The sequence below is a fragment of the Heptranchias perlo genome, chromosome 7 (genome assembly GCF_035084215.1).
Source record: "Heptranchias perlo isolate sHepPer1 chromosome 7, sHepPer1.hap1, whole genome shotgun sequence".
Taxonomy (NCBI): domain Eukaryota; kingdom Metazoa; phylum Chordata; class Chondrichthyes; order Hexanchiformes; family Hexanchidae; genus Heptranchias; species Heptranchias perlo.
In genome coordinates, this window is record NC_090331.1 from 53,811,879 (window position 1) to 53,836,338 (window position 24,460).

General features: G+C 45.0%; 1 protein-coding gene across 1 annotated transcript in view; it reads right to left on the reverse strand.

Moving 5' to 3' along the window:
- The window catches only part of chrna1 (cholinergic receptor, nicotinic, alpha 1 (muscle)), a 44,445-nt gene extending 23,949 nt beyond the window's left edge, over window positions 1–20,496 (reverse strand). Inside the window, exons 1-4 of the mRNA XM_067986802.1 lie at window positions 20,271–20,496; window positions 10,128–10,270; window positions 6,715–6,759; window positions 6,429–6,538 (exon numbers count right to left, since the gene is read on the reverse strand). Coding sequence (XP_067842903.1) covers window positions 6,429–6,538; window positions 6,715–6,759; window positions 10,128–10,270; window positions 20,271–20,328 — 356 coding nt within the window. The 5' untranslated portion in view covers window positions 20,329–20,496. The remainder of the gene's footprint in view (window positions 1–6,428; window positions 6,539–6,714; window positions 6,760–10,127; window positions 10,271–20,270) is intronic.
- Window positions 20,497–24,460: the final 3,964 nt, after the last annotated feature.

A 24,460-nucleotide genomic window follows, 5' to 3' on the forward strand; every position in this document is an offset into this window, starting at 1 on the left:
GTGGACAAAGAAGTGTCATTCGAACCTGTCTTTGTCCACTTAAATCACCAACTTTAATTTCTAGGCTTATATTATTGAATGGTTTCTCTGTAAAAAAAATGTAATATTGAAGATTGTGGAGTTCCTTCAGTGTTGCTAATCATGTTATCACCTTGGACCAATCGTGTCCCAACAATCAATTTTCATAACATGTAAGGTAACCATTTTTATTATTTTTCCTTTTTGTCCATACTTCCCTATTTACTTTACTGCTAATACTAATTTCCTATTGTTAAAATTATTTTTTTGCATTATTTTCAATTTTTTCTCACCCATGCAACCAGATTCCAACCAGTTCAGCCTTTTCTCCTCTTTGAGTCCAGCAAGGTACTCAGCCTCTCTGTTCTCCCAGATCTGAATTTTCTCATCCCTCCAAGCACAGCTACACTCAAGATCCTGATCTACTCAGCCTTACCCCAACCCAAATCTCCCTTCCATGCACAGCTGTGGAGTCAAGGCCAAAAAAGTAAACAATGAAAAGAATAAATGTAAATAGCAAATCAAGAAGAAGGGAATTTACAAGAAAACACACAATCAAAAGTCAGAGCGCAAAAGAACCAAGGCAAAAAGGTACAGAAAATTCCAAAGGTAAAAAAAGAACAGAAAATGAGGGAACAGAATGAAGAAAGTGTGTGATAAGCACTTGGATCGGTTGGCATACAGAAAGAAACAGGTGAAAAAGACATATAGACAGAGTGACAGATATAGAAGAAGACATAAATTGTATGACAGGCATACACAGAGAGTGGGAGACATACAGTAAAGAGGGGAGACAGAGATAGGATAGACTTATAAAAGAAGATAGAGAGAGCTCTTTGTTCCCAATGACTCAAATTTAAAATTCTGATCACGATGTTTAAATTCCTTCATGGCCTTGCCCCTTTCTATTTCTGTAACCCCCTACAACCCCACCCCCAAATTGTCTGTTCCTCTGACTCTGGCCGCTTTTGCGTTTCTTTCTCCCTTCGCACTACCAATGGTGGCCATACCTTCAGATATCTAGGCCCCACACTCTGGTTTTCCCAGACTAGGTCCCTCTGCCTTTCCACCTCCTTATCCTCTTTTAAGGCCATCCTTAGAGTCAGCTCTTTGACCAAGCTTTAGGTCATTATTTCTAATAGCTTCTTCTTTGGCTCAGCCTCCGTTTTTTGATTTTGCCCCTGTGAAGCGCTTTGTAGTGTTTTTCGATGTTAAAGGTTCTATATATGTTTCTGTTGTTAAAGACGCAGTCTAGCAGGTACAGAGAAAACAAGAGAGAGAATCTTAGCATCCTACATAATGAGATAAAGGGCTCGATTTTAAAACGGAACTGCGGGTGCATTGGGGGTGGGAAGAAAATTGGGATTTCCTGGAGTGGGCAGAAATCCTGGCTCCAACACGCCTAAGCATGCACACAATTCATCTGGGTACGTGCGCCATTCCCGAACCCGGAAGTCCCGCCGGCAATTAAAGCCGGCGGGACGATATTTAAACAAGCAATTCAAGTATTTGAAATGTACATAAATCTAATTAAGAGTGAAGGCAAGCGATTTCAACACTGCCTCAGCATGTTTCTCGTGCTGTGTGAAACATGCCATGGGGAACAAGTCATATTTCAGTTGGTAGCCATTTGGACATTTAAATCCCTGTCTGATAGATGGGGATAAAGGGGGAGTTATTGCAGCAGGGCACTCAGTTCTCTCAGACAAATTTTTGGCTGGGAGATCTTTGTGTTTAAGCTGAAAATTCTTGGTTTCCACTCAGAATTGTTCTGTTTACACATATTTACCAACTTTTCGGACCCGCTCAAACTGACACAAACAGTATCGGGGCACCATGGCTGCATTCGCCAATACATCGAGGACGAGAAACATCACCATCCTCACCAGGCACGGTGTGCACTTCCGCCACTTGGAGCTCCACAACTCAGTGCTACGCCACAGGCACCTGCACAAGAGCACAGAGAGGAACAACAGAGGGAAAGACGTCGCAGGAGGATCTACCCTCGTCAGAGCGTCTACAGACCGAGGCTCAGCTTCCTGAACCTCTCTGAGGAGCAGTGCATTCGGAGGCTGACAGTAAGTCCCCAGGTAGTCGCAGACATCTGCAGCCTCCTTCATGCCGAGCTGCTCCCGGCTGGGCCTGGCGGCATCTCATAACCCGTCGCAGTTAAAGTGACCACCGCCCTCAACTTTTTCACCTCCGGATCATTCCAGGGTGCCATCGGTGACATCGCCGGGGTCTCTCAGTCGTTTGCACACAAGTGCATAAGGCAGGTCACCAACCACTTGTTTCGCAAGGCCTCACAATACGTCAACTTCTACATGGACGACCTCAGCCAGATGGAGAGGGCAGTGGGATTCCACTCTGTGGCTGGCTTCCCACGGGTACAGGGTGCAATCGATTGCACCCAGATAGCAATCTGAGCACCTCCACATGAGCCAGGACTGTTCATCAACAGACAGGGATATCACTCCCTCAAAGCTCAGCTCATTTGTGACCACCGCAAAAGATTTCTTCACGTGTGCACCAGATTCCCTGACAGCTGCCACGATTCGTTCATTCTGAGGGAATCCAACATCCCGGGCCTCTTCCACGCACCAAACGCCCTTAAGGGCTGGCTCCTCGGCGACAACCCTGCAAACATGGCTCATGACACCTCTGAGAAACCCCATCAGCGAGCAACAGTGTCGATACAACGACAGTCCCATCGCCACCAGGTCTATAATTGAACATGCGATAGGACTGCTGAAGATGCGATTTTGGTGCCTCGATTATTCTGGGGGAGCGCATCAATACGCACCAGCAAGAGTGGGTCGCATTATAGTAGTGTGTTGTTCCTGCACAACATGGCACAACAGAGAGGGGTACCGGTTGATGAGGCCACATGCCCTCATCCACATTGAGGAGGAAGAGGAGCAGGAGCAGGTGCAGAAGGAGGACAAATCCATGGGCAGAGCAGCGGCTCACCTGGCCGCTCGTGAGGCCAGGGAGTCACTCATGTGAACAGTTCTCATAAGATCAGAAAGTGAGAAGAGTCCAGTCCTCACACCACCTGGAAAGTGCAGTGCCAACATCAGCCGCCCCCCCACCCCCCCGCCCCAACCCTGCACAAAACAGTCCTGCAACTACACTGGGTGGCATCAAGTGTCGCCGTTCATGATGAAGCGCAAGAATGGGCAAGACGTGGCAATAGTGGTGAGAATGATAACATTTAATATGACTTTAACAGAAACCAAATATAAATGAAAAACTTGACAGTCTGTCAGACACCCTTGTGCATACCCTTCGTGATCACAAATCCTTAGCCTTTCTCTTCCCCTGTGGCTGCAGCAGAGGCAGTGGCAGGTTGCTCATGTCCATGGCCGGACAGTTTAGATGCTTTCGGCCTATGCCCTCTGGGTTTTGGAGCCTGTGAGGGCCCCTCCAAAGACTGCTCCACCTGCACCTGTGCAGGGGCAGACTCGGCCACCTGGAGAGGAGGCAGCATTGCAGGTACTGGTTGAGAGGGTGGCAGTGGGTGAGACGTGGGAGCACTTTAAGTGGTGTCCCTACTTCCATGTCCCCTTTCGCCATCATCCCTCTCCTGGACCAGGCCCACATCACTCCTACCACCTTGCTGGAGAACAGTTTGGAGGACATGTGTGAAGCCTTGGAAGCCCAGTTGTAAAGTTTCTGTCTGCCTGTTTAAGGCAGCAGAATATTCTTCACTGAGTCTGAACTGCCATTGTCAGGGCCTAAATGGACTCATTTGAGAGCCGTGCTTGAAGTTCAATGGAGACTAACCTTCTCTCCATCGCAGACATTCCCGCACTTACCTGCGACACCATCTCAGACATTTCAGCAGTTACGTGCGACACTATCTCAGACGGTTGCTCACGTCCCTGCGACACTATTTCAGAGATTCCCTCCTGTACCTGTGCCACCATTCCACTAATGCAAGAGGTGGACTCCTCCATCCTCTGCCCTACTGTGGAGAGTGTGCGTGGCACCTGTTCCAGTATCTCACAAATGTGCTGCTGTCCCTCAATCATTCTCCTTTTAAAGGATGGCCCCCAGGGTTCAGCATCTGCGTCCAGCTGAGCAGAGCCTGGAGAGGAGTGCTCCCACCGACACGGACTCTTCCACAGCTGCCCCTGCCACCAGTGTCTGCTCGTGCTCACTTCCATGTGGTGACTCACCAGGTGCCAACCCAACTAACTGAGTACTAGAACCCACCGAGGTGTGAGTATCTGTGCTGGTGGCTCACTAAGATGTGACGGTGCACCCTCAGAGGCCGGGAGCTCCTCTTAGAAATCGCCCTCTGCCATCACTGCGGTTGTTGACGGGCCTGTAAGAGAACAGGAAGCAATATTAAGCATCATCACAGATGTGTCATGTTGCGATGAGCATACTGAGGTGTTCAACATGGCGAGCATTGTTAACATCAATTCATATTGTGTGTGATGAATGTTAAAGTTGTGTCACCAGATGTTTGTGGGTTGCCAGTCTCGGCGTCCCCGATGGACAGGCACTCGAGGGTGCGGCTGATCTCCAAGGCCTCCTCCTTCGCGTCTGTGAGGACCACTATTTGTTGTGGCCCCCCTCCAGTCCTCACCCTCTTGCATGCATTTTGCGCTCCCTTTTCCTAGAAGGGGAGAAAGTACAGACGTGTGAGTGAGTGATGGTGAAGTGGCCAACCGATGAATGCATTGGTTTGGGTGAGGCTGACCGTGAAAGAGGTGCATCAGAGGGTGATTATTTAGTGGTAGTGGCGGGGTCACAAGTGGGGAAGTGAGAAAGTGCAGGTAAGTTGAGAATGAGCCTTAAGTGGGTGTGAGGAGTGATGTGATGGAGTAGTCTTGGCAGTGCAGAATGAGTTGGGGGGGGGGGGGGGGGTGTGATGTGCACCACGGAATGCAGGAGAATCAGTAAGTGTACTCACTTTTGCTGACCTAGTGAGATGATTGAATCGCTTCCAGCACTGGACCCAAGTGCGGGATACGTTGCTTCTGCTGGTGACCTCCTCTGCCACCTCGAGCCAGGCCTTCCTAGTGGCAGAGGAAGGGCGCTTCCTCCTGTCGGCCGGGTAAAATAGTTCCCTCCTCCTCCTCACCCCGGCAGTAGCAACTGAAGTGAGACATCGCTGAATCTTGGAGCTGCCTTGCCCATGTGCTGCTCCATTGGGTCTTCTCATTCTTTCTTCCAGCAAAATCCATTGGAGCAATGGCCCTTTAAATCTAGACTCTCCAGTTGACAGCCTGTCATGTGGGTGTGCAGTCCGCCCACTGCGCAGCTTTCGGACGGCAAACCGGAAACAAGGTTAAGGGACACCAATTAAGTCATGATTGCGTGGAGAAGGGTAAGTTTTTATTAGTCGGGTTTACTGAGTGCCCATTGACCCACCCCTGCGGCCCCCCCACCCCGCTCCCAACCCGCCGCCCTTTTAAAACTGAGCTCAAAGAAAGAAATAGAGAAAGAGAAAAGGAGTGGAAGATAAACGGAGAGAGTGACACGCACAAATATTTAAGAGAGTGGGAGAGAGGCAGTTATATGAAGAGAGAGGCACAACATTTTACTTTTATTTGTGTTCATGAACAACACCATGGGAATATGATTGACAAATTGCTCACGTATTTCCCAGTGCTGACAGGCAGCTCAATAATTAGGAGGGTGGGATTTCCAGCGGGTCCGGCACTTATTCAAAGGTGGGTTTCACCTCGTAAATGAGGTTTGCTTTTATGGTGCTGAGACCCTTGGACTTTTTCTCAAGAAGACTGTGTTTGCCGTGGCACATACAAGGGCCCCAAGATTCTCCGATGCCATGATGGAGGTCTTGCTGCAGCAGGTGGCGGAAGGCAGTCACAGTCTATCGGCTGAAACGCAGCCTCCTCAGACATTACTCCTCATTGAGTTTGTGGTAAGTGTAACACACTATGTGGTGGGTCACCTTGTCTTCGTACGAACCCTCTCCTTGGTGGTGTTCTCCAAGCCTCCAGTGCAACTTCCTGGCTCCCTGCAGCCGCTGCTGTTGCTCTTCCTCCTGAAACCATATGGGTGTTGCCAGGACCACACCCATTCTCTAGACGATTCAGACAGTATGAGCCTCCAGAAGTCTTGAAATCTGAGAGAATGTCTCTCTCTCACAAATTACCAATACTGTGGAACAAGCCAGGCTTCTTTTCACCTAGATCGACTGGTGCAACCAGTATCAGGTGAGTGCCCCTTTTAATAGTGCTCCAAATGGTCTGTCTGCTGCCTACAGCACCCACTATACTGGGTGGGTCCTGCAGTCAGTGGGAGGTTGAGTTAAAATTGGTCCCACTGTCAAAGAAATGCCAGTAATGGGTCATCAAGATAATTAAAACTTTGAAGATCCCAATGTCGCTAACCCGTGTCCATACATTTTAAATATTACTGTGTTTACTTACTTGTTGTACAAGACAATGTCTGGGAGCCAAATGTCAGAAGAAGGCACCCTGATCTTTTTAACTCCACCATAATCAGCTGGTTTCCAGCGAAGCTTCACATCAACCCATTGCTAAAGAAAAAACAACTTACAAATGTCAATTTATTAATCCCAACTACCTTTAAATGTAGCTAGTTAACAAAAAGTACTACATTTTAGGGACAAATCCAGTTAAGATTTTAATAGAAATGTTTCACTTATACTAAAATGCAGACGTGAGCAAATAAAAAGTTGTTTTTTCTTGTTACCTGTTTCAGGCGTACATTTGTTTCCACAATTTGATTCACTTCATCCTAATAGAACAATAGTAGAACTTTAGCCAAGACTCAAAATATACAAAAAAAATTCGACAGCAAATTAGGGATAGAATTGATAAAAATGGATTTCAGGTACATGCATCATGCTGCAAACATTAACATTAAAAGATGAATTGATACAAATAATTTCTACACCTCATTTTGGAAATATAAGAACATTGATTTCAAATACAAAAGTGGTTACATTTTTAAATTGTTTATTGAAGTGTTTACTGCATCCTTGTGCATGTAAGTTTCCTTTCACAGCACATAACATCATAGTTACTGTTCTGTAGCATTTGGCCATAACATCCCAGCCCTAACTCAGTGGTTGATTTTATGTATATTTTTAATCTGTTTACAATGGCAAAAGTTAATAGTTAGACAAAATGCATGCATCAATTCCGCTGTCATCATTTCAAGCAGCAAAGCAGAACATCTCATAAACCAAAGTTCCAATGTTCTTGACTGCTGCAGTCCTCCGTGCTAAAATCAAAATATCTATCAGGAGTTTGACAGAAATATTACCGATTGTTGGTGACTTCAAAATAATAATCTTAAAGGTAAAATTATTTCAATCAATTTTAAGAGAATTTTTTATTTAATTGTAAACTATTGGTCTTTCTTTTTTTTTTCTGTAATTGTAAACAAGTTCCAGAATGTAATGAAGCCTTTATGTAAAATTCAAGATCCAGGCCCTTAAATTTAATGCCATTTTCTGCATTTCTGGGACCTACAACTGGGGCATCTCACTTGACTGGCCAGCAAACCATTTACCTTGGTTTTCCTCCCCAAAAACAAAGCACCCAAATTTCCAAACGTGATGTGGCCCTCCGTGTGATCTGCCTGCTGAGTCCCTGTGAACTTAATTTAAATATATTTAAATGAGGGCAGGTCGCGCTTTGGCCCTGAATTTCCTCATTTTTCCTTTGTAATGCACAAGGGTCAGCTGTGACTGATGGGAATGAGAAGGTTTGCACCTGAATGCTGAAAGATTGAGTAGTGATTATTGCCACTGGGAACTGACTTCATCCTAGACAGCTTTGGACTTGCTTCTGACTGCTTGTGGGAGTATGAGACCACCGGAAGATTTTGAACCACCCCTCCCCCCTCCATTGTGGAAGCTTCACAGGAGCAGGTTTGTCATTCCCTATGGAACATACCCTTGAATACCCTCGATATGCCAGAGGCAAGAATTGGAGGAGCACAGAGATCTTGGAGGGTTGTAGGGCTGCAGGAGTTTACAGAGATAGGGAGGGGTGAGGCCATGGAGGGATTTAAAAACAAGGATGAGAACTTGCAGCCACTGTCATGTGTGTGTGTGTGTGTGTGTATGGCTATGAAGATGATCACACTGAACACTGAAATGGAACAGGCTCATTTCAAGCAGATGGGACTGGATTCTCTCTTTGGGACAGAGTAGTGGTGGGGTGGGACTTCCTCCTGCCTCTCCAACTCTGCCCCAATTTGACCCATTTCCCTGGGTTGGGGTCATTAATGATGTTGGGCGGACTTTTGGCATGATTCTCACCACCAAAGAGGAGCCTGCCCAGCAAAATCAGGTGATGCAGCAGCAGGGTGCCAATTGCATCACCAAAATGACAGAACAACATTTAAAGGGGCAGAAAAGCCCTGACGACAAATCTAAGCTGCCAACACCGAAGCCTACAAAGGGAGATTTTCGAGCCGAAATGGAGGGAGGGGAGGCCACTACTTAGCCCTTTCCCTCCATCAGATGGCTTTGAAAGATTTGCATTTATATAGTGCTTTTCACAACCTCAGGACATCCCAAAGCACTTTACAGTCAATGAAGTATTTTTGAAGTGTAGTCACTGTTGCAATGTAGGGTCCTTTACCGCTGCTATCCCCACCACCTCCTTCCACTAGGCAGTCCTGGGGAGTGATGCTAACTGGGGCGGATAGGAGGGAAATAGGATGGGAACCCGGGCCTTGCCTCCCACCAAAATTTACATGCAGCAGGCAGGGAAGGGGCACTGAGCAATGGTCCCAGTGGGGGCGGTGGTATGGAAATTCAAGTTGAGGTGGTGGTAGGCCTCACTACCACATTTTCCATCTGTTTCTGCTGTGATCCTGCCAGAGTTTGGGTAGAATTGAAAAGAACAATTTCTTTTGTGAGATATTGTGGTATTACCTTGTTAAAATAGAGAAAGGGGTTTTATGGTTCTGCATGCAATTAATTGCTGTTAGAGGAGATGGCGACATATACCTTAAGGTCCCGAGTTCGGGCTCCCCTTAACCAGACTGCAGTATGAAGAGTTAACTGTACAACTTTTAACTTTAAAGGAAGAAGATTGTGCTCGTGCCCAAGGGAGAGTGGCCTGTGTGTTGCGTTGCCTACCCTAGTCAGGTCATTGAACTTGTGTCACTGGTCTGCAGTTCTCAGGGTGTGAGAATTGGCAGTCAGTGTCAGTGCCACCTCCCTCCAAATGGCACGAGATATTTTTTGCGACTTCCTATGGGGACCCATCATTCTCTCCTCTGCTCAATCTCCTTGGGTAGGGTTTGGAGCTCAGTCTCACTGAAATTGTGACCTCTTCTTTTGCTACTTTTTGCTATGCTCTGTCCCTCCGTCGGCTGTCTGTGCCAGATCTTTCAGTGGAAGACATTCTTGAAAATTAGGACAAAAATCACATGAGCCATCCAGTGCAGATACTTGACGGTGAACTCAGTGATTCAAACACTTTCGTCCTGCTCCTCCAGCTTGCTGCTGCAATCTTCAGCCAAACTTGGCTTTTTAAAGGTTCCGTTCTAAATTCAAAGCAGCCCCAGCACAGTCCTCCTTATACACACGGGATTCGTGCTGGATAACCACCAATGGATTTTAAATGAGCTCATTTAGCAAATTTTGGAAAATTCAGCTCTAGAGAGCATCGGTGAACACAATTCCATGGAATTTTGATGGCATACTACCTTGCCACGCAAGAAAATTGAAAGGAAATGTTAGTTTTTCTTCCCCTGTGGATTTAGAAGTTGTACTGCTTCTCTGGGGGTTCCACCGATCTCCCACCGAAGTTACAGTGGGAGATCGGAAGAATTCCCGTGGAATTTCAGGGCCTTTAAGACTTTCATAAGTTTCAGCCGCTGGCAGTTCATGACAAATTCCACAACTTGTAAAATTTAATTCTGAAGTCCAATATAATTATCAAAGTGTATGACATCGTTGTAAATTAGTTTCAGATCCATAATGCTGTATTTTGTTGTACTCTTATATTTAAAATTGGTAATGCAATTAAGTGCTGCTGTATGTCAGAGGATGGTTGTGTGTGAGTGTAAGGTTTGGGGGTGAAGTGGGTATAAGCAGGGAATCATCCGTCTATAAACTGAGGAATTTGATTGGTTCATACCACATTGATGAGTTGAATGAGTTGCAGTCCCACCGTAATATTAACCAAATCATTGTGATTCTCCACTGGACGAATCACCTTGTTATAGTTTTGGAATAAATTCGCCACCAGCCGGGTCTCATGCTCAGAAGCCAACACCAGCCCTGGGGAAAGACAAGACAAAAAGATGTTTTGCAAGGCATCTTACACCATGTAGCCTTATTTTCGCCCTCACTATATTTTTACAAATGAAAATTTGGTCTATTAAAATTGCAAATTTATTATTACTTTTTGCACCATTTTCCTTCTCTCTATTTTCTCTCATTTGACTGCATCTTATTTACTCTTTCCTTTTTTCAACTCATTTATACCATACACCATTCTTTGTCCAACAGTATTGGCCAAGCCTCTGTTAATGCTGCTCTTAAACTGGCTACCAGTGGAGGAGCATTGACAGTTTCAATCTATCTCCCGTTGTGTGAAAAAGCACCTGGCCTTCATTTTGAATTTACCTTAATGGCTAATCCATATTTAGAGAATCGTGGGCTTCCACTCACATTCTACTGCGCTGAAATTTAATTTTTCTTTTGAAGGATAATTATATTTGACTGCAGTGATTTACACCAATTATTAATTGAGGTTCAAATTGAACCTTCTATAAAGAATGTCTGAAATTAAGGCAGAATTTCCAGGGGGGTGCCCCAATCTTCCCCTGTAGCTTTAGCAGAAGCTCAGCAGAGACCCCATAGAAATTGTGCAGTCATTTACTCCGTTTCTCTGGGATTTCCATTGACCGACCTTAAAGCGGGGGATTGGGAAAAACCCCTTGGAAATTACTGGCATATAGCTTCAATATAAAATTATTCCAAAACATTTTCTCTTCTAATATTTACAATATTTCTTTAAAGCACAAATTACTTTATCATTCTACAATTTAGCATTCTAATACATTTATTTTAATCTGTCCATGTGAGTTGAACTTTTTAGTTTGTAACTTTACAATTATATTTATTTTTATTGTGAATTTGTGGGATAAACTTTATCTGAATCTAACTATATATAAAAATTTGATGTCTATTATGTGTGCATTGCACCAATCCAAAATGTCACACTTGTCTCAAATATCATATTCATAAAACAGCAAAAAACACAATTGAAAAATTGAACCTATTAATGAACAAATAGCAGGCAGGTCTGGAAATTACCAAAGTCAGCAGTCAGCAAACAATTAACAGGCAAAAGGATGAAACACGAACATTACTTTTTCAAAATTCCTTCAGCTGCATTTTGTTTAGTCAGTAATCTGACGATATAATACTAAAAATATTGAAGGTTCTCCAAATTTCCCAGGACTTCCGCTGTACTCCTGCCGTAAGTTGGGCGAGAGTGCAGCAGAAGACCTAGGAAATAGGCTGAGACCCGAGACATTTAATTAACATAGTTTCAGCAATCTACTGAAGAATGTTCCATGTTTTGACTATTGGCACTTATTCCTGTTGGGAAAACATTCTGGTTTGCACTGAGGCTATTTTACATTGTTGGCAGAAAATGATTTATCTTAACATTTAATGTGGAAGGCCAGATAAATCCATAGAAGAACAGAGTGTTACTCTTGGTAGAAAATTCGGCATTAATTGTTCTCCATTTAAAATATCTAGCCTTACAGTGTAACAAAGTACCAGTCAGGTTAACCATGTTGATACCTGTAGCAACAGTCAACTGTCAAGTTATTTGCAATTCTATTTATATTTAAATACATTCCGTAGAACTTTGAGTGAGTCTACTGATCGACAGGCAGAGTTTAATTAAATTTCTAGTGAAGGTTGAAGACACTGAATTGATAGATCCTGAAATAATTATACCTTGGTTTGGGGGTGTGAATGAAATTATGGAAAAACCTCAATGTAGAAATTTAATGCACCCATAATCTTAGGCATCGGGCATGTTAACTTACATTGGCTTAGCCACCTCTGTTTCGGCTCCTAGGATCCATTCCAAATATCATAGCTACAATTGAAATATGGTGCAACTATCAGCAACATCTGCAGTGGCTCGGACAGCAACATCAAATGTATTGGGCCCGATGTTAGCAGGGCTGCGGGTTTCCGGCAGGGGGGGCTATCGGGCGCATGGGTAACGCGCCCGGTGAAATTAGTCAGCTTCCCGCGCGATTGTAGCATCCAATCCACTAATTGGATCCACTTACCTGCTCCTCCGGGTTCCCCACTGCTGATCTGCGCGTCGGGCGGGCTGCGCATGCGCAGTAAGATCTGTCAGCTGGAGGAGCTCTATTTAAAGGGGCAGTCCTCCACTGACAGATGCTGCAACAAATAGCAAAAATTACAGCATGGAGCAGCCGAGGGGGAAGGCTGTTCCCAGTTTAATGATGCCTCACTCCAGGTATCAATACATGGGGTGAGAAGGAGGGGGGAGGACAGAGATCTTCCTCCCGGCATGCGGGAGGAAGTGGCCTGCCTCTGCCACCAGGAAGGCCTGGCTTGAGGTGGCATAAGAGGTCACCAGCGCAACCAACATATCGCCCACCTGCATACAGTGCAGGAGGCGCTCCAATGACCTCAGTAGGTCAGCCAAAGTGAGTACACGTAGTCTTTCCCCTACACTCCGTCTGCCACATCACTGCCCCCACCCCACATCTCCTTCTGCACTGCCAACACTACTCTGTCACATCACCCATCATACCCACTCAAACCTCATCCTCATCTTACCTGCACCTACTCACCTCGCCAGTACTCATCCCGCCACTACCACTCAACCCAATCCTCATACAATCTCATGGCTCTATCTCATACTCACCCTCTCATGCATCTCTTTCACGGCCAGCCTCACTCAACCTGCCACCACCTGTGCTGCAGCCACAGGGCATGCATCACATATGTGCAGTAGGCAGTGTAAGGCAAACGTGTCGTGAGCATGAAGGGGATGCACAAGGGTGTTTGAGGGTTTGTCATGGGTGTTACTTATATTGAATTTCTGACCAACTCACATTACATATTACATTGGCACCACTACTGCCAATTCTTCGCGAATCCTGTCTGGTTTGTGCAATAATGCCCTCTCCTGAGGATCACTATGAGGACCCACAACTGATGCCTCCCATGGTGTCACTGCAGAATGGGTGTAGGTGTATTTGCAGGGCTCTTTTGCGCAGACGACCGAGAGACATCGGCGATGTCCCCGGTTGCACCCTGGAAGGATGCGGAGGAGAAGTTGTTGAGGGCAGTGGTGACTTTGACAGTGACAGGCAAGAAGATGGTGCTCAGGCCAGCCGGGAGCAGCTCAGCATGAAAGAGGCTGCAGATGTCCACGACTACATGTCGGGTGACTCTGAGCCTCCGTGTGCACTGCTGCTCAGAGAGGTCCAGGAGGCTGAGCCTCGGTCTGTGGACCCTGTGGCGAGGGTAGTGCCCTCTGCGACGCATCTCTCTCTGCGGTAGCCCTCCCTCCTGCTGTACAGGTGGATGTGTCACTGCACTGTGTTGTGGGGCTCCACGTGTCAGAGGTGGACGGCGAGGCTGGTGAGGCTGGTGATGCTGTTCGCCCTCCGAGGAGGTCATGACTGCAGCTACGGTGGCCCCCATCCGCAAGATGTACATCTGAGGGGGTCCGCAAGGTAGGTACATGTCTCCGGACCCCGGGGTAAGTGTGCAGGTTGGTGACTTTGACTGTCAGGAGGAGGGTGGTGGAGGCCAAACTTTGTCCCAAGTGACAGAGTGGCCTCCTGCAATGAGTGAGGGTCTCCCCCCCACACCTGTCAATTGGACCTTTGCAGCTGCCACAGGCTGACAGCTGCAACACATTTGACCTGGGAGTGTTTCCCCCAGTGTGGGAAACAGTGTCAGTTTGCTCTAAAATCCCACCCCTCCTCACATAATCCCTTAATCAGGTCAGTTAATAACCTGAAATACCTAAATAAATACTTTCAAGTGGCATCCCACTGGCTTTAATTGCCTGCAGGATTCCCACCAGCGGGGGCTGCGCGCGCACGCCGGCGCGTCAGCGGGGAACCCGGAAGTGCACGGGTTCGGGGCGGGCTCCGGTCCAGCTCCGGGATTCTCCGATTTTCGGAGCCCCCCCCCCGCCAGGAGCGCACCTGATAGCGGGTGCTAAAATGACGCCCATTGTGTCCAGGGAAACCACTACATACATCCAAACAAAGAAAACTCCAAGCAGCTTCTAACTCATTTCAAACAGTTCTCCTTCTGCAAAAAGGGATTAAATCAAAATTCTCTGAAATTAAACAGGGCTCTCCTTCCACTCTTCCCCCTCCTGGATTTAAGTGCATATCATCAGCTTGAGCATAAAGGTTGGGGAAGACAGTGTGAACCTCTAACAACGTGAAGCGCTAACAGAGTGAGGACATTCACCGAGAATTTGTTTTTAGTTGTTATTGGGGATAACAACAAAAAACAAGGGATTAAGGATAGTATTAGATCCAAAGAGGAGTCATATAAAGTTGCCAGAAAAAGTAGCAAGCCTGAGGATTGGGAGCAGTTTAGAATTCAGCAAAAAAGACCAAGAGACTGATTAAGAGGGGAAAAATAGAGTATGAGAGTAAACTTGCAAGAAACATAAAAGTGGATTGTAAAAGCTTCTACAAGTGTGTAAAAAGAAATAGATTAATGAAGACAAATGTAGGTCCCTTACAGTCAGAAATGGGAGAATTTATAATGGGGAACAAGGAAGAGCAATTAAACAAATACTTTGGTTCTGTCTTCACGCAAGAGGACACAAATATGCTAGGGAACCAAGGGACTAGTGAGAAGGAGGAATTAAAGGAAATTAGTATTAGTAAAAAAAAGTGCAGGAGAAATTAATGGGACTGAAAGCCAATAAATCCCCAGGGCCTGATAATCTGCATCCCAGAGTACTAAAAGAGGTAGTCATGGAAATAGTGGATGCATTAGTAGCCATATTCCAAAATTCTATAGATTATGGAACAGTTCCTGCAGATTGGAGGGTGGCAAATATAACCCAACTATTTAAAAAAGGAGGGAGAGAGAAAACAGGGAACTACAGACCGGTTAGCCTAACATCAGTAGTAGGGAAATGCTAGAGTCTATTATAAGGATGTGATAACAGGACACTTAGAAAATATCATCGGGATTAGACAAAATCAATACGGATTTATGAAAGGGAAATCATGTTTGACAAACCTACTGGAGTTTTTTGAGGATGTAACTGGTAGAATAGATAAGGGAGAACCAGTGGATGTGATTTATTTGGATTTTCAGAAGGCCTTTGATAAAGTCCCACATAAGAGGTTAGTGTGCAAAATTAAAGCACATGGGATTGGGGGTAATATACTGGCATGGATTGAAAATGGGTTAACAGACAGGAATCAGAGAGTAGGAATTTTTGGGTCTTTTTCGTGGTGGCAGGCAGTGATTAGTGGGGTACCGCAGGGATCAGTGCTTGGGCCCCTGCTATTCACAATATATATCAATGATTTGGATGAGGGAACCAAATGTAATATTTCCAAGTTTGCTGCTGACACAAAACTAGGTGGGATCGTGAGTTGTGAGGAGGATGCAAAGGGGCTTTTATAGAAACATAGAAAATAAGAGCAATTTAGACAAGTTGAGTGAGTGGGCAAATACGTGGCAGATACAGTATAATGTGGATAAATGTGAAGTTATCCACTTTGGGTAGGAAAAACAGAAAGGCAGAGTATTATTTAAATGTTGATAGATTGGGAAATGTTAATGTACAAAGGGTGTCCTTGTACACCAGTCACTGAAAGCAAACATGCAGGTGCAGCAAGCAGTTAGGAAGGCAAATGGTATGTTGGCCTTCATTGCAAGAGGATTTGAGTATAGGAGCAAGGATGTCTTACTGCAGTTATACAGGGCCTTGGTGAAACCACACCTGGAGTATTGTGTGCAGTTTTGGTCTCCTTACCTAAGAAAGGATATACTTGCCATAGAGGGAGTGCAGCGAAGGTTCACCAGACTGATTCCTGGGATGGCAGGACTATCGTATGAGAAGAGATTGGGTCGACTCGGCTGTATTCACTCGAGTTTAGAAGAATGAGAGGGGATCTCATTGAACCATATAAAATTCTAACAGGGCTAGACAGACTGGATGCAGGGAGGATGTTTCCCCTGGCTGGGGGGCTCAGAACGAGGGGTCACAGTCTCAGGATACGGGGTAGGACATTTAGGACTGAGATGAGGAGAAATTTCTTCACTCAGAGGGTGGTGAACCTGAGGAATTCTCTACACAGAAGGCTGTGGAGGCCAAGTCACTCAATATATTTAAGAAGGAGATAGATAGATTTCTCGACACAAAAGGCATCAGGGGGTATAGGGTGAGAGCGGGAATATGGTATTGAGATAGAGGATCAGCCATGATCATATTGAATGGCAGAGCAGGCTCGAAGGGCTGAATGGCCTACTCCTGCTTCTATTTTCTATGTTTCTATAAAAGGGGTGGGAGTGGAGGCCCAAGAGCAGAAGGAGCAGGACCAGCAATGGAGGGCAGAGCACGTAAAGCTGAGACCAACTCAAACACAGGCAAAAGTTTGAAAGAGTGACATCAGAGGACAGCTGGTTGGTGAGTGATATATTTTTTTGCTCTCTAAGTTTGGGGAGTGGTTTAAACTAGGAACCTATAACTTGCTGTTACTTTATTAAATTAATAACTTAAACTAGATAGATTAATTAGTTTAAAAATAACTAAGAATAAACCAAGTGAATGAATTATATAAATACTTTAAGTAAATACATAAAACAAGGTTAGATAGTGATGGCAGGGCAGGTGGTGTGCCCTAACTGCAGCATGTTGGAGTTTGTGGAGGGCAGTGTGATCCCAGGTAACCACATCTGCAGTAAATGACTGCAACTCGAGGAACTTCGGCTCAGAGTTGTTGAGCTACAGTCCGAGGTGCAGACATTGCAATGCATCAGGGAGGGGGAGACTTACCTGTACACTTTGACCAGGGGGCAGTCACACCCCTTAGGTTAGGTAGTGGTTTAGATTTGATTAGTGGTCAGGGACAGGAGGATATGACTGTGAGTCAGGCAGGTAAGGGGACCCCAGATACAGTGGTGGAGGAGCCTCAGCCTTTGCTCTTGTCCTTCAGGCACAAGGTACTTGCTACCTGTACGGATGAGAACAAAGACTGTAGGGAGGATGGGCAAATTGACCACGGCACCATGGTACAGGAGGCCATTCAAGTTGGGGGGAGCGAAAAGGAATGTGGTAGTGTTAGGGGATAGTATTGTTGGGGGATAGATATTATCCTCTGCAGCAAGTGTCTGCAACTCGACCTGGTATCCTGAAGGCTGTGTTGCCTGCCCGATGCCAGGGTTAAAGACATCTCCTTGCGGCTGGAGACGAACTTGAAGCAGGAGGGGAGGATCCTGTTGTCGTGGACAATGTAGGAACCGATGACATAGGTAGAACCAGGAATGAGGTTCTGCTGAGGGAGAAGAGCTGTTGAGGAGCTAGGGTCCAAATTAAAAAACAGAACCTCAAAGGTAATAATCTCTGGATTACTACCTGAGTCATGTGCAAATTAGCATAGGGACAACCAGGTTAGATGGTTAAATACGTGGCTGAAAGAGTGATGTGGGAAGCAGGAGTTTCAATTCATGGGCACTGGCACCAGTACTGGGAAAGAACATAGGAACAGGAGTAGGCCATTTAGCCCCTCAAGCCTGTTCTTCTATTCAATGAGATCATGGCTGACCTGTGACCTAACTCCATAGCTCCATATCCCTTAATACCTTTGGTTATGAAAAATCTATCAATCTCAGATTTAAAATTAACAATTGAGCTAGCATCAACTGCTGTTTGCGGAAGAGAGTTCCAAACTTCTACCATCCTTTGCGTGTAGAAATGTTTCTTAACTTCACTCCTGAAAGTCCTGGCTCTAATTTTTAGATTATGTCTCCTAGTCCTAGACTCCTCAACCAGCAGAAATAGTTTCTCTCTATCTACCCTATCAGTTCCCCTTAATATCTTAAAAACTTCGATCAAATCTCCCCTTAATCTTCTAAATTCCAGGGAATACAACCCCTAGTTTGTGTAATATCTCCTCATAATTTAACCCTTGGAGTCCAGGTATCATTCTAGTAAATCTACACTACACTCACTCGAAGGCAAATATATCCTTCCTAAGATGCAGTGCTCAGAACTGAACACAGTACTCTCGGTGTGGTCTAACCAGGGCTTTGTATAGTTGTAGCATAGCATAAGAGGGAGCTGTTCCATTGGGATGGGCTCCACTTAATCTGGGCTGGGACTAGTGTCCTGATGAATCGAATAACTTGGGCAGTGGATAGGACTTTAAACTAATAAGGGTGGGGGAGGGTTCAGGTAAGGGTAAATTTATAAGTCTAAAGAGAAAAGTACAGCAGAGTAGTGATTTGGGTGAAAACAAGCAGAGTGTGTCAGGAAGGGACAGAGAGTTTAACAAAGATAATGGGGCATAAGTGATTAAGATCACATCGAGTAGAATGGACCTATATTCTCTGGAGTTTAGAGAATGACAGGTGATCTCATTAAAATGCATAAAATTCTTAGAGGGCTTGACAGGGTAGATACTGAGAGGCTGTTTCCCCTGGCTGGAGAGTCTAGAACTAGGGGTCATAGTCTCAAGGTAAGGGGTCAGCCATTTAGGTCCGAGATGAAGAAAAATTTCTTCACTCAGAGGGTTGTGATTCTTCGGAATTCGCTTCCCCAGAGGGCTGTGGATGCTCAGACGTTAAGTATATTCAAGACTCAGATCAATGGATATTTGGACACCAAGGGAATCAAGGGATATGGGGATAGGGTGGGAAAGTGGAGTTGAGGTAGAAGATCAGCAATGATCTTATTGAATGACGAAGCAGGCTCAAGGGGCCGTATGGCCTATTCCTGCTCCTATTTCTTATGCTCTTATGAGTTTTTTTATATACATGGAGCTTCTCTGTAAGTTCACTGTTTCCCTTTGATTCAAAGTGTTCGACTGGAATTAGTTAGAATAATAAAGCTGAATTCTTCTTATATTAAAACAATATTTATAGTTTAAGTAAATGCAGAGCACAAAGGGAGATAACAGATTTCAAATTTCTTAATAGTAATAATTCATGTTTCTATTCTTTCAGCTAATGTGATAATATCGCATATGCTTTCAATATATAGTATTAAAATATTGTAACGAACATATGTGCCTGATACCTTTTTCTGTAACATTTTTCTAGAAGCTGTGTGTTTTCGATTGCTAGAATATTTTTAACAGCACATCCAAGAAGAATTACAGGGCAGATTACCCCACATGACATGTTGCAAACCCCCAACAGCTGCTGCGTATCCATTGAAGTATTTGAATAAATAAATCTTTAAAAAGCAGTCCGACTTTTGGTCAGCCGTGGAATCAAATTTCAAGAAACAAACCACAGCAGTTCCAGAATAAACCTATGGATTTTCACTGCCTTATTTATAAACACCGTATAAGGAACAAAGAGCTATAAGTGAAATAAAAGAAACTAGAAAATATAACCTTCACTACAACCTCCATTAATTCACACTGGCTCTTCTAACTTTGGATAATGTATCACTGCTTAAATGAATCAAAGGTTCGACTCGTTCGGCCCGACCATTTTTAACATTTGCCCTAAGCTCTGGTAACACGCAGCCCTGGCGCATTCCAGGATCATTGCTATTGCCATTACAGAGCTACTATTTCCGCTGTGTTAACAGTGATCCCACATCATTGCTGACCGATTCCACCAGCCAGACTCCAGCCAGTGACCTTGGATAAACATTCACCATTCTACACCTCGAGCAGAAATTCAGACCATTCCTACAACGGTCAGAAAATCCAATGATTTACAAGCGTATACAGAAAATAATCATACTGCATCATAGTATGAACTTCATATAAACTTTGTAATATAAGGCTGTAAATTGATATTCCAGATTATAAAACACCAACTATGTTTACAAAGTCTTCATTCATATCTCGGCTATCAGATTTTTATAACGGAAATCTAGGAATAGGAGAGAGCACATGTAGCTGTCAATCTGCAGCACCGAACGCTTCTCCGAGTATCTCCAAAATAAACTGTACAAAATTGTAAAAACTTTTATAAAACGGTGAGAACATTTCGCAATTTTCAGTTGAACAAAGTGAAGCCAGCATAGATTCGTTGACCTTACCAGCACACGAAAAGAAAAGTATTGCCAATGCTACATGCAGATCATTGCACGAATTCATTCTCCAGCTTTCAAAATTGGGCTATTGTCCTTTCAAGCAAACCTGTCTCTTCCAACAATTCAGACACCCCACTTTGAGACTTGCTAGCTTTTCTGGATTTCTCGGTGTAGCTTAGGCTCCTTCCTTACTGAGGAGTGGAGCTTGGATTCCTGCCTTTTCAACTGCCCATTCCCTCTAGATTATGCACTTGTGCCACATATCTCAGTGACAACTGATAGCTGCCAAAAGAAGGAGGGGCTAAACACTCCGGATCCAGGTTGCAAGAAAAATAAGCGTTAGGAGGAGCTGAAAAGCAATGAGCAGCATTAAACCAGAATCCCATCAATGAAGCAATACTGGGCGGTTTACATTGCAGTAATGCCAATGGGGTAGCACCTCTGCCCATCAGTTAAGTGCACCACTCACCCCACCTGAACTGGCAGGGTCAGTTCATTACGTTGTTGATTGCCGGGTAATGGGCACAACTCTTGTGTAACATAGGAGTAAATCCCTGGTTGCAGGGTGGGGGTAGAATAAACTCCTTGCTACAGGGTTTAAAAGCACACAGAAACTTGAAGTGGCTGCAGCTTCCTGGAGGCACGATAGGTAAGTGGTGATTTCTCCTCCAGCTCTTGACAAAACATGCGACTGTAGTGATTTCTTAGCAAATTACTTCTGTGCTTTCTCAAGACTTCATGGCATCAACCTTAGGTACTAAAGGATCTTAAGGAAGGAGCCAAGCAAGGAGGCGAGCCCAGGATTTTCGTGAGGTGGACTTAACAGGCCCCCTTAATGAAATGTACCAGAGGAGAGACTACCTACTGGACCCCCTCCACTGATCATCCTCACTTCTTAAATGGATAAGTCTTCATTTACAGTGCACTCTGGCTCCATGGCTCTCTAACTCTTCCATCTGGAATCTGTGTTTGGAACTCCCCTCACAAGCCCTTTATGCATGTGGGTCTTTACAACTTCACCTGTACGAGATCCTTCTAGCACTTCCCCTCCCTGATACATCAGCTGTCTGTTGTTACGTAGGAGATATCCTGCAGGTGCTTGTACTCACCTCGTGTAGTTAATACTATTCCAAGAAAAACTGGCAGACTATGCCCGGGAGAGACAGGCCACGGGCGCAGGGGGGGGGGCGGGGGGAGGTGCGGTGTTGGCCTGGATTTAAGGGAATTCTCTATCTCAGGCACTCGATCCTGCTCTGAAAAGAAGCATGTTCGGTAAACATCACACCTATGTGCAGGCACTGACGTCATTTTTCCAGGATGTGCAGCAGGTGACAGGAGTCACAGTGGAGTCCGCTGTCCTCATACGTATCAACATTAGGGAAGTTTTTCCTCATTACAGATATTAGTACATGTGGTGGCTTCATTGGAATCTGAAACTGCCTGCTCCCCCACCCCCTGCCCCACCTCCCCCCAAGTAAGATCTCAGGACAAATTAATGCCTCTTCCTCATTGGAAGCACAAGCTGTAGTGCTGGAGGCCTTGGCAGACAGGCTTCAGAGACCCATTCTTTCTGGCCTTCATATATTTGGGACTGGCTTACAAGAGACTCTCAAGCTTTCAGTGGGAACCATTAGATCTGCCACCTTGCTGATCAGTGACTACCCTGAACCTGGGCTCAGTACCAGTGGCACAGGTAGAGTTGACCAACCTGAGGCTGCTGTTTCCCAAAATAGCAACATGCTCCAAGCCTCTGTCCTAACTCCTACACACTTGCTGAAAGAGCACCTAGAATACAGGGCCAGGTTGCCAGACGAGGGATGCAGCCTACAGTGGGATCTTTGGAGAAATCTGCCGTCATGAGATTAGAACCTTTTGTATCAAATCAACAGTCCCATTGAGTTAGATGATGGAGGAAATAAATTGGAGGAGATTGGTGTGGTAAATCGTGTTAAACACAGTCTAAATATTAAGGAGGATGAGGAGGGATAATTGGCAGCCAACATAAAAGGGAATCCAAAAATCTTCTACAGGCATGTAAACAATAAATGGGTAGTAAGACGAGGGGTGAGGCCAATTAGGGACCATAAAGGAGATCTACTCATGGAGGCAGAGGGCACGGCCGAGGTACCAAATAAGTACTTTGCATCTGTCTTTACCGAGGAAGAAGATGCTGCCAGAGTCTCAGTAAAGGAAGATATAGTTGAGATACTGGATGGGCTAAAAATTGATAAAGAGGTACTAGAAAGGCTAGCTGTACTTAAAGTAGATAAGTCACCGGTCCGGATGAGATGCATTCTGGGTTGCTGAGGGAAGTAAGCGTGGAAATTGCGGAGGTATTGGACATAATCTTTCAAACAGCCTTAGATACGAGGGTGGTGCCAGAGGACTGAAGAATTGCAAATGTTAAACCCTTGTTCAAAAAAGGGTGTAAGGATAAACCCAGCAACTATAGGCCAATCAGTTTAACCTCAGTGATGGGGAAACTTTTAGAAACGATAATCCAGAACAGAATAAACAGTCAGTTGGACAAGTGTGGATTGATTAGGGAAAGCCAGCATGGATTTGTTAAAGGCAGATTGTGTTTAACTAACTTGATAGAGTTCTTTGATGAGGTAACAGAGAGGGTAGATGAGGGCAATGCAGTTGATGTGGTGTATATGAACTTTCAAAAGGCGTTTGATAAAGTGCCGCTCGGTAGGCTTATCATCAAGATTGTAGCCCATGGAATAAAGGGGGCAGTAGCAACTTGGATACAGAATTGGCTAAGGGACAGGAAACAGAGAGTAGTGGTGAATGGCTCGTTTTGGGACTGGAGGGACGTGTACAGTGGTGTTCCTTAGGGGTCAGTGTTGGGATTACTGCTTTTTTTGAGATATATTAATGACTTGGACTTGGGTGTACAAGGCATAATTTCAAAATTTGCAGATGACACAAAACTTGGAAGGGTAGTGAACAGTGAGGAGGATAGTGATAGACTTCAAGAGGATATAGACATGCTGGTGGCATGGGCGGACATGTGGCGGATGAAATTTGACACAGAAAAATGTGAAGTGATACATTTTGGTAGGAAGAATGAGGAGAGGCAATATAAACTAGAGGGCACAATTCTAAAAGGGTACAGGAACAGAGAGATCTGGGGGCATATGTGCACAAATCATTGAAGGCGGCAGGGCAGGTTGTGAAAGCGAATAAAAAAAGCATACAGGATCCTGGGCTTTATAAATAGAGGCATAGAGTACAAAAGTAAGGATGTTATGTTGAACTATTATAAAACACTGGTTTGGCCACATCTGGGGTATTGTGTCCAATTCTGGGCACCGCATTTTAGGCAAGATGTGAAGGCCTTAGAGAGGGTGCACAAGAGATTTACTAGAATGATTCCAGGGGTGAGGGACTTTAATTACGTGGATAGACTGGAGAAGCTGGGGTTGTTCTCCTTGGAACAGAGAAGGTTGCAAGGAGATTTGATAGAGGTATTCAAAATCATGAAGGGTAGATAGAGAGAAACTGTTCCCATTGGCGGAATGGTCAAGAACCTGAGGGCATAGATTTAAGGTGATTGGCAAAAAAAACAAAGGTGACATGAGGAAAAGCTTTTTTACACAGCGAGTGGTTAGGATCTGGAATGCACTGCCCGAGGGGGTGGTGGAGGCCAATAAAAGGGAACTGGATAAGCACTTGTAAGGAAATAATTTGTAGGGCTACGAGGAAAGGGCGGGGATTGGGGGGGGGGGGGGGGGGGACTAGCTGGATTGCTCTTGCATAGAGCCGGTGCGGACTCAATGGGCCTAATGGCCTCCTTCCATACTGTAACCTTTCTATGATTCTATAATGCTCCATGGTCACAGAGGATGCAACTTTGGTTAAGTCATTTTAGTGCTGTAAGAGGACATAAGCTGGAGGGGTTCAAACAGAGATTTTCAGGAGAGATGGGCACAGAACTGGGAGGAAATAATACATTCAGGATCCATATGGAGAAACAGAAGGATGGAGATGGGGCAGTAGTTGAAGACGGGTGGGTTAAGGAAGTTTTTTTTGACGGGGGGGGGGCGGTGCGGGTGCGGGTGTTGAAGGGGAGAGAGACAGTCCCTGAGGTACGCTAACCATCATTGATATCTGTAAACAATTTTACAACACCAAGTTATAGTCCAGCAATTTTATTTTAAATTCACAAGCTTTCGGAGATTTTCTCCTTC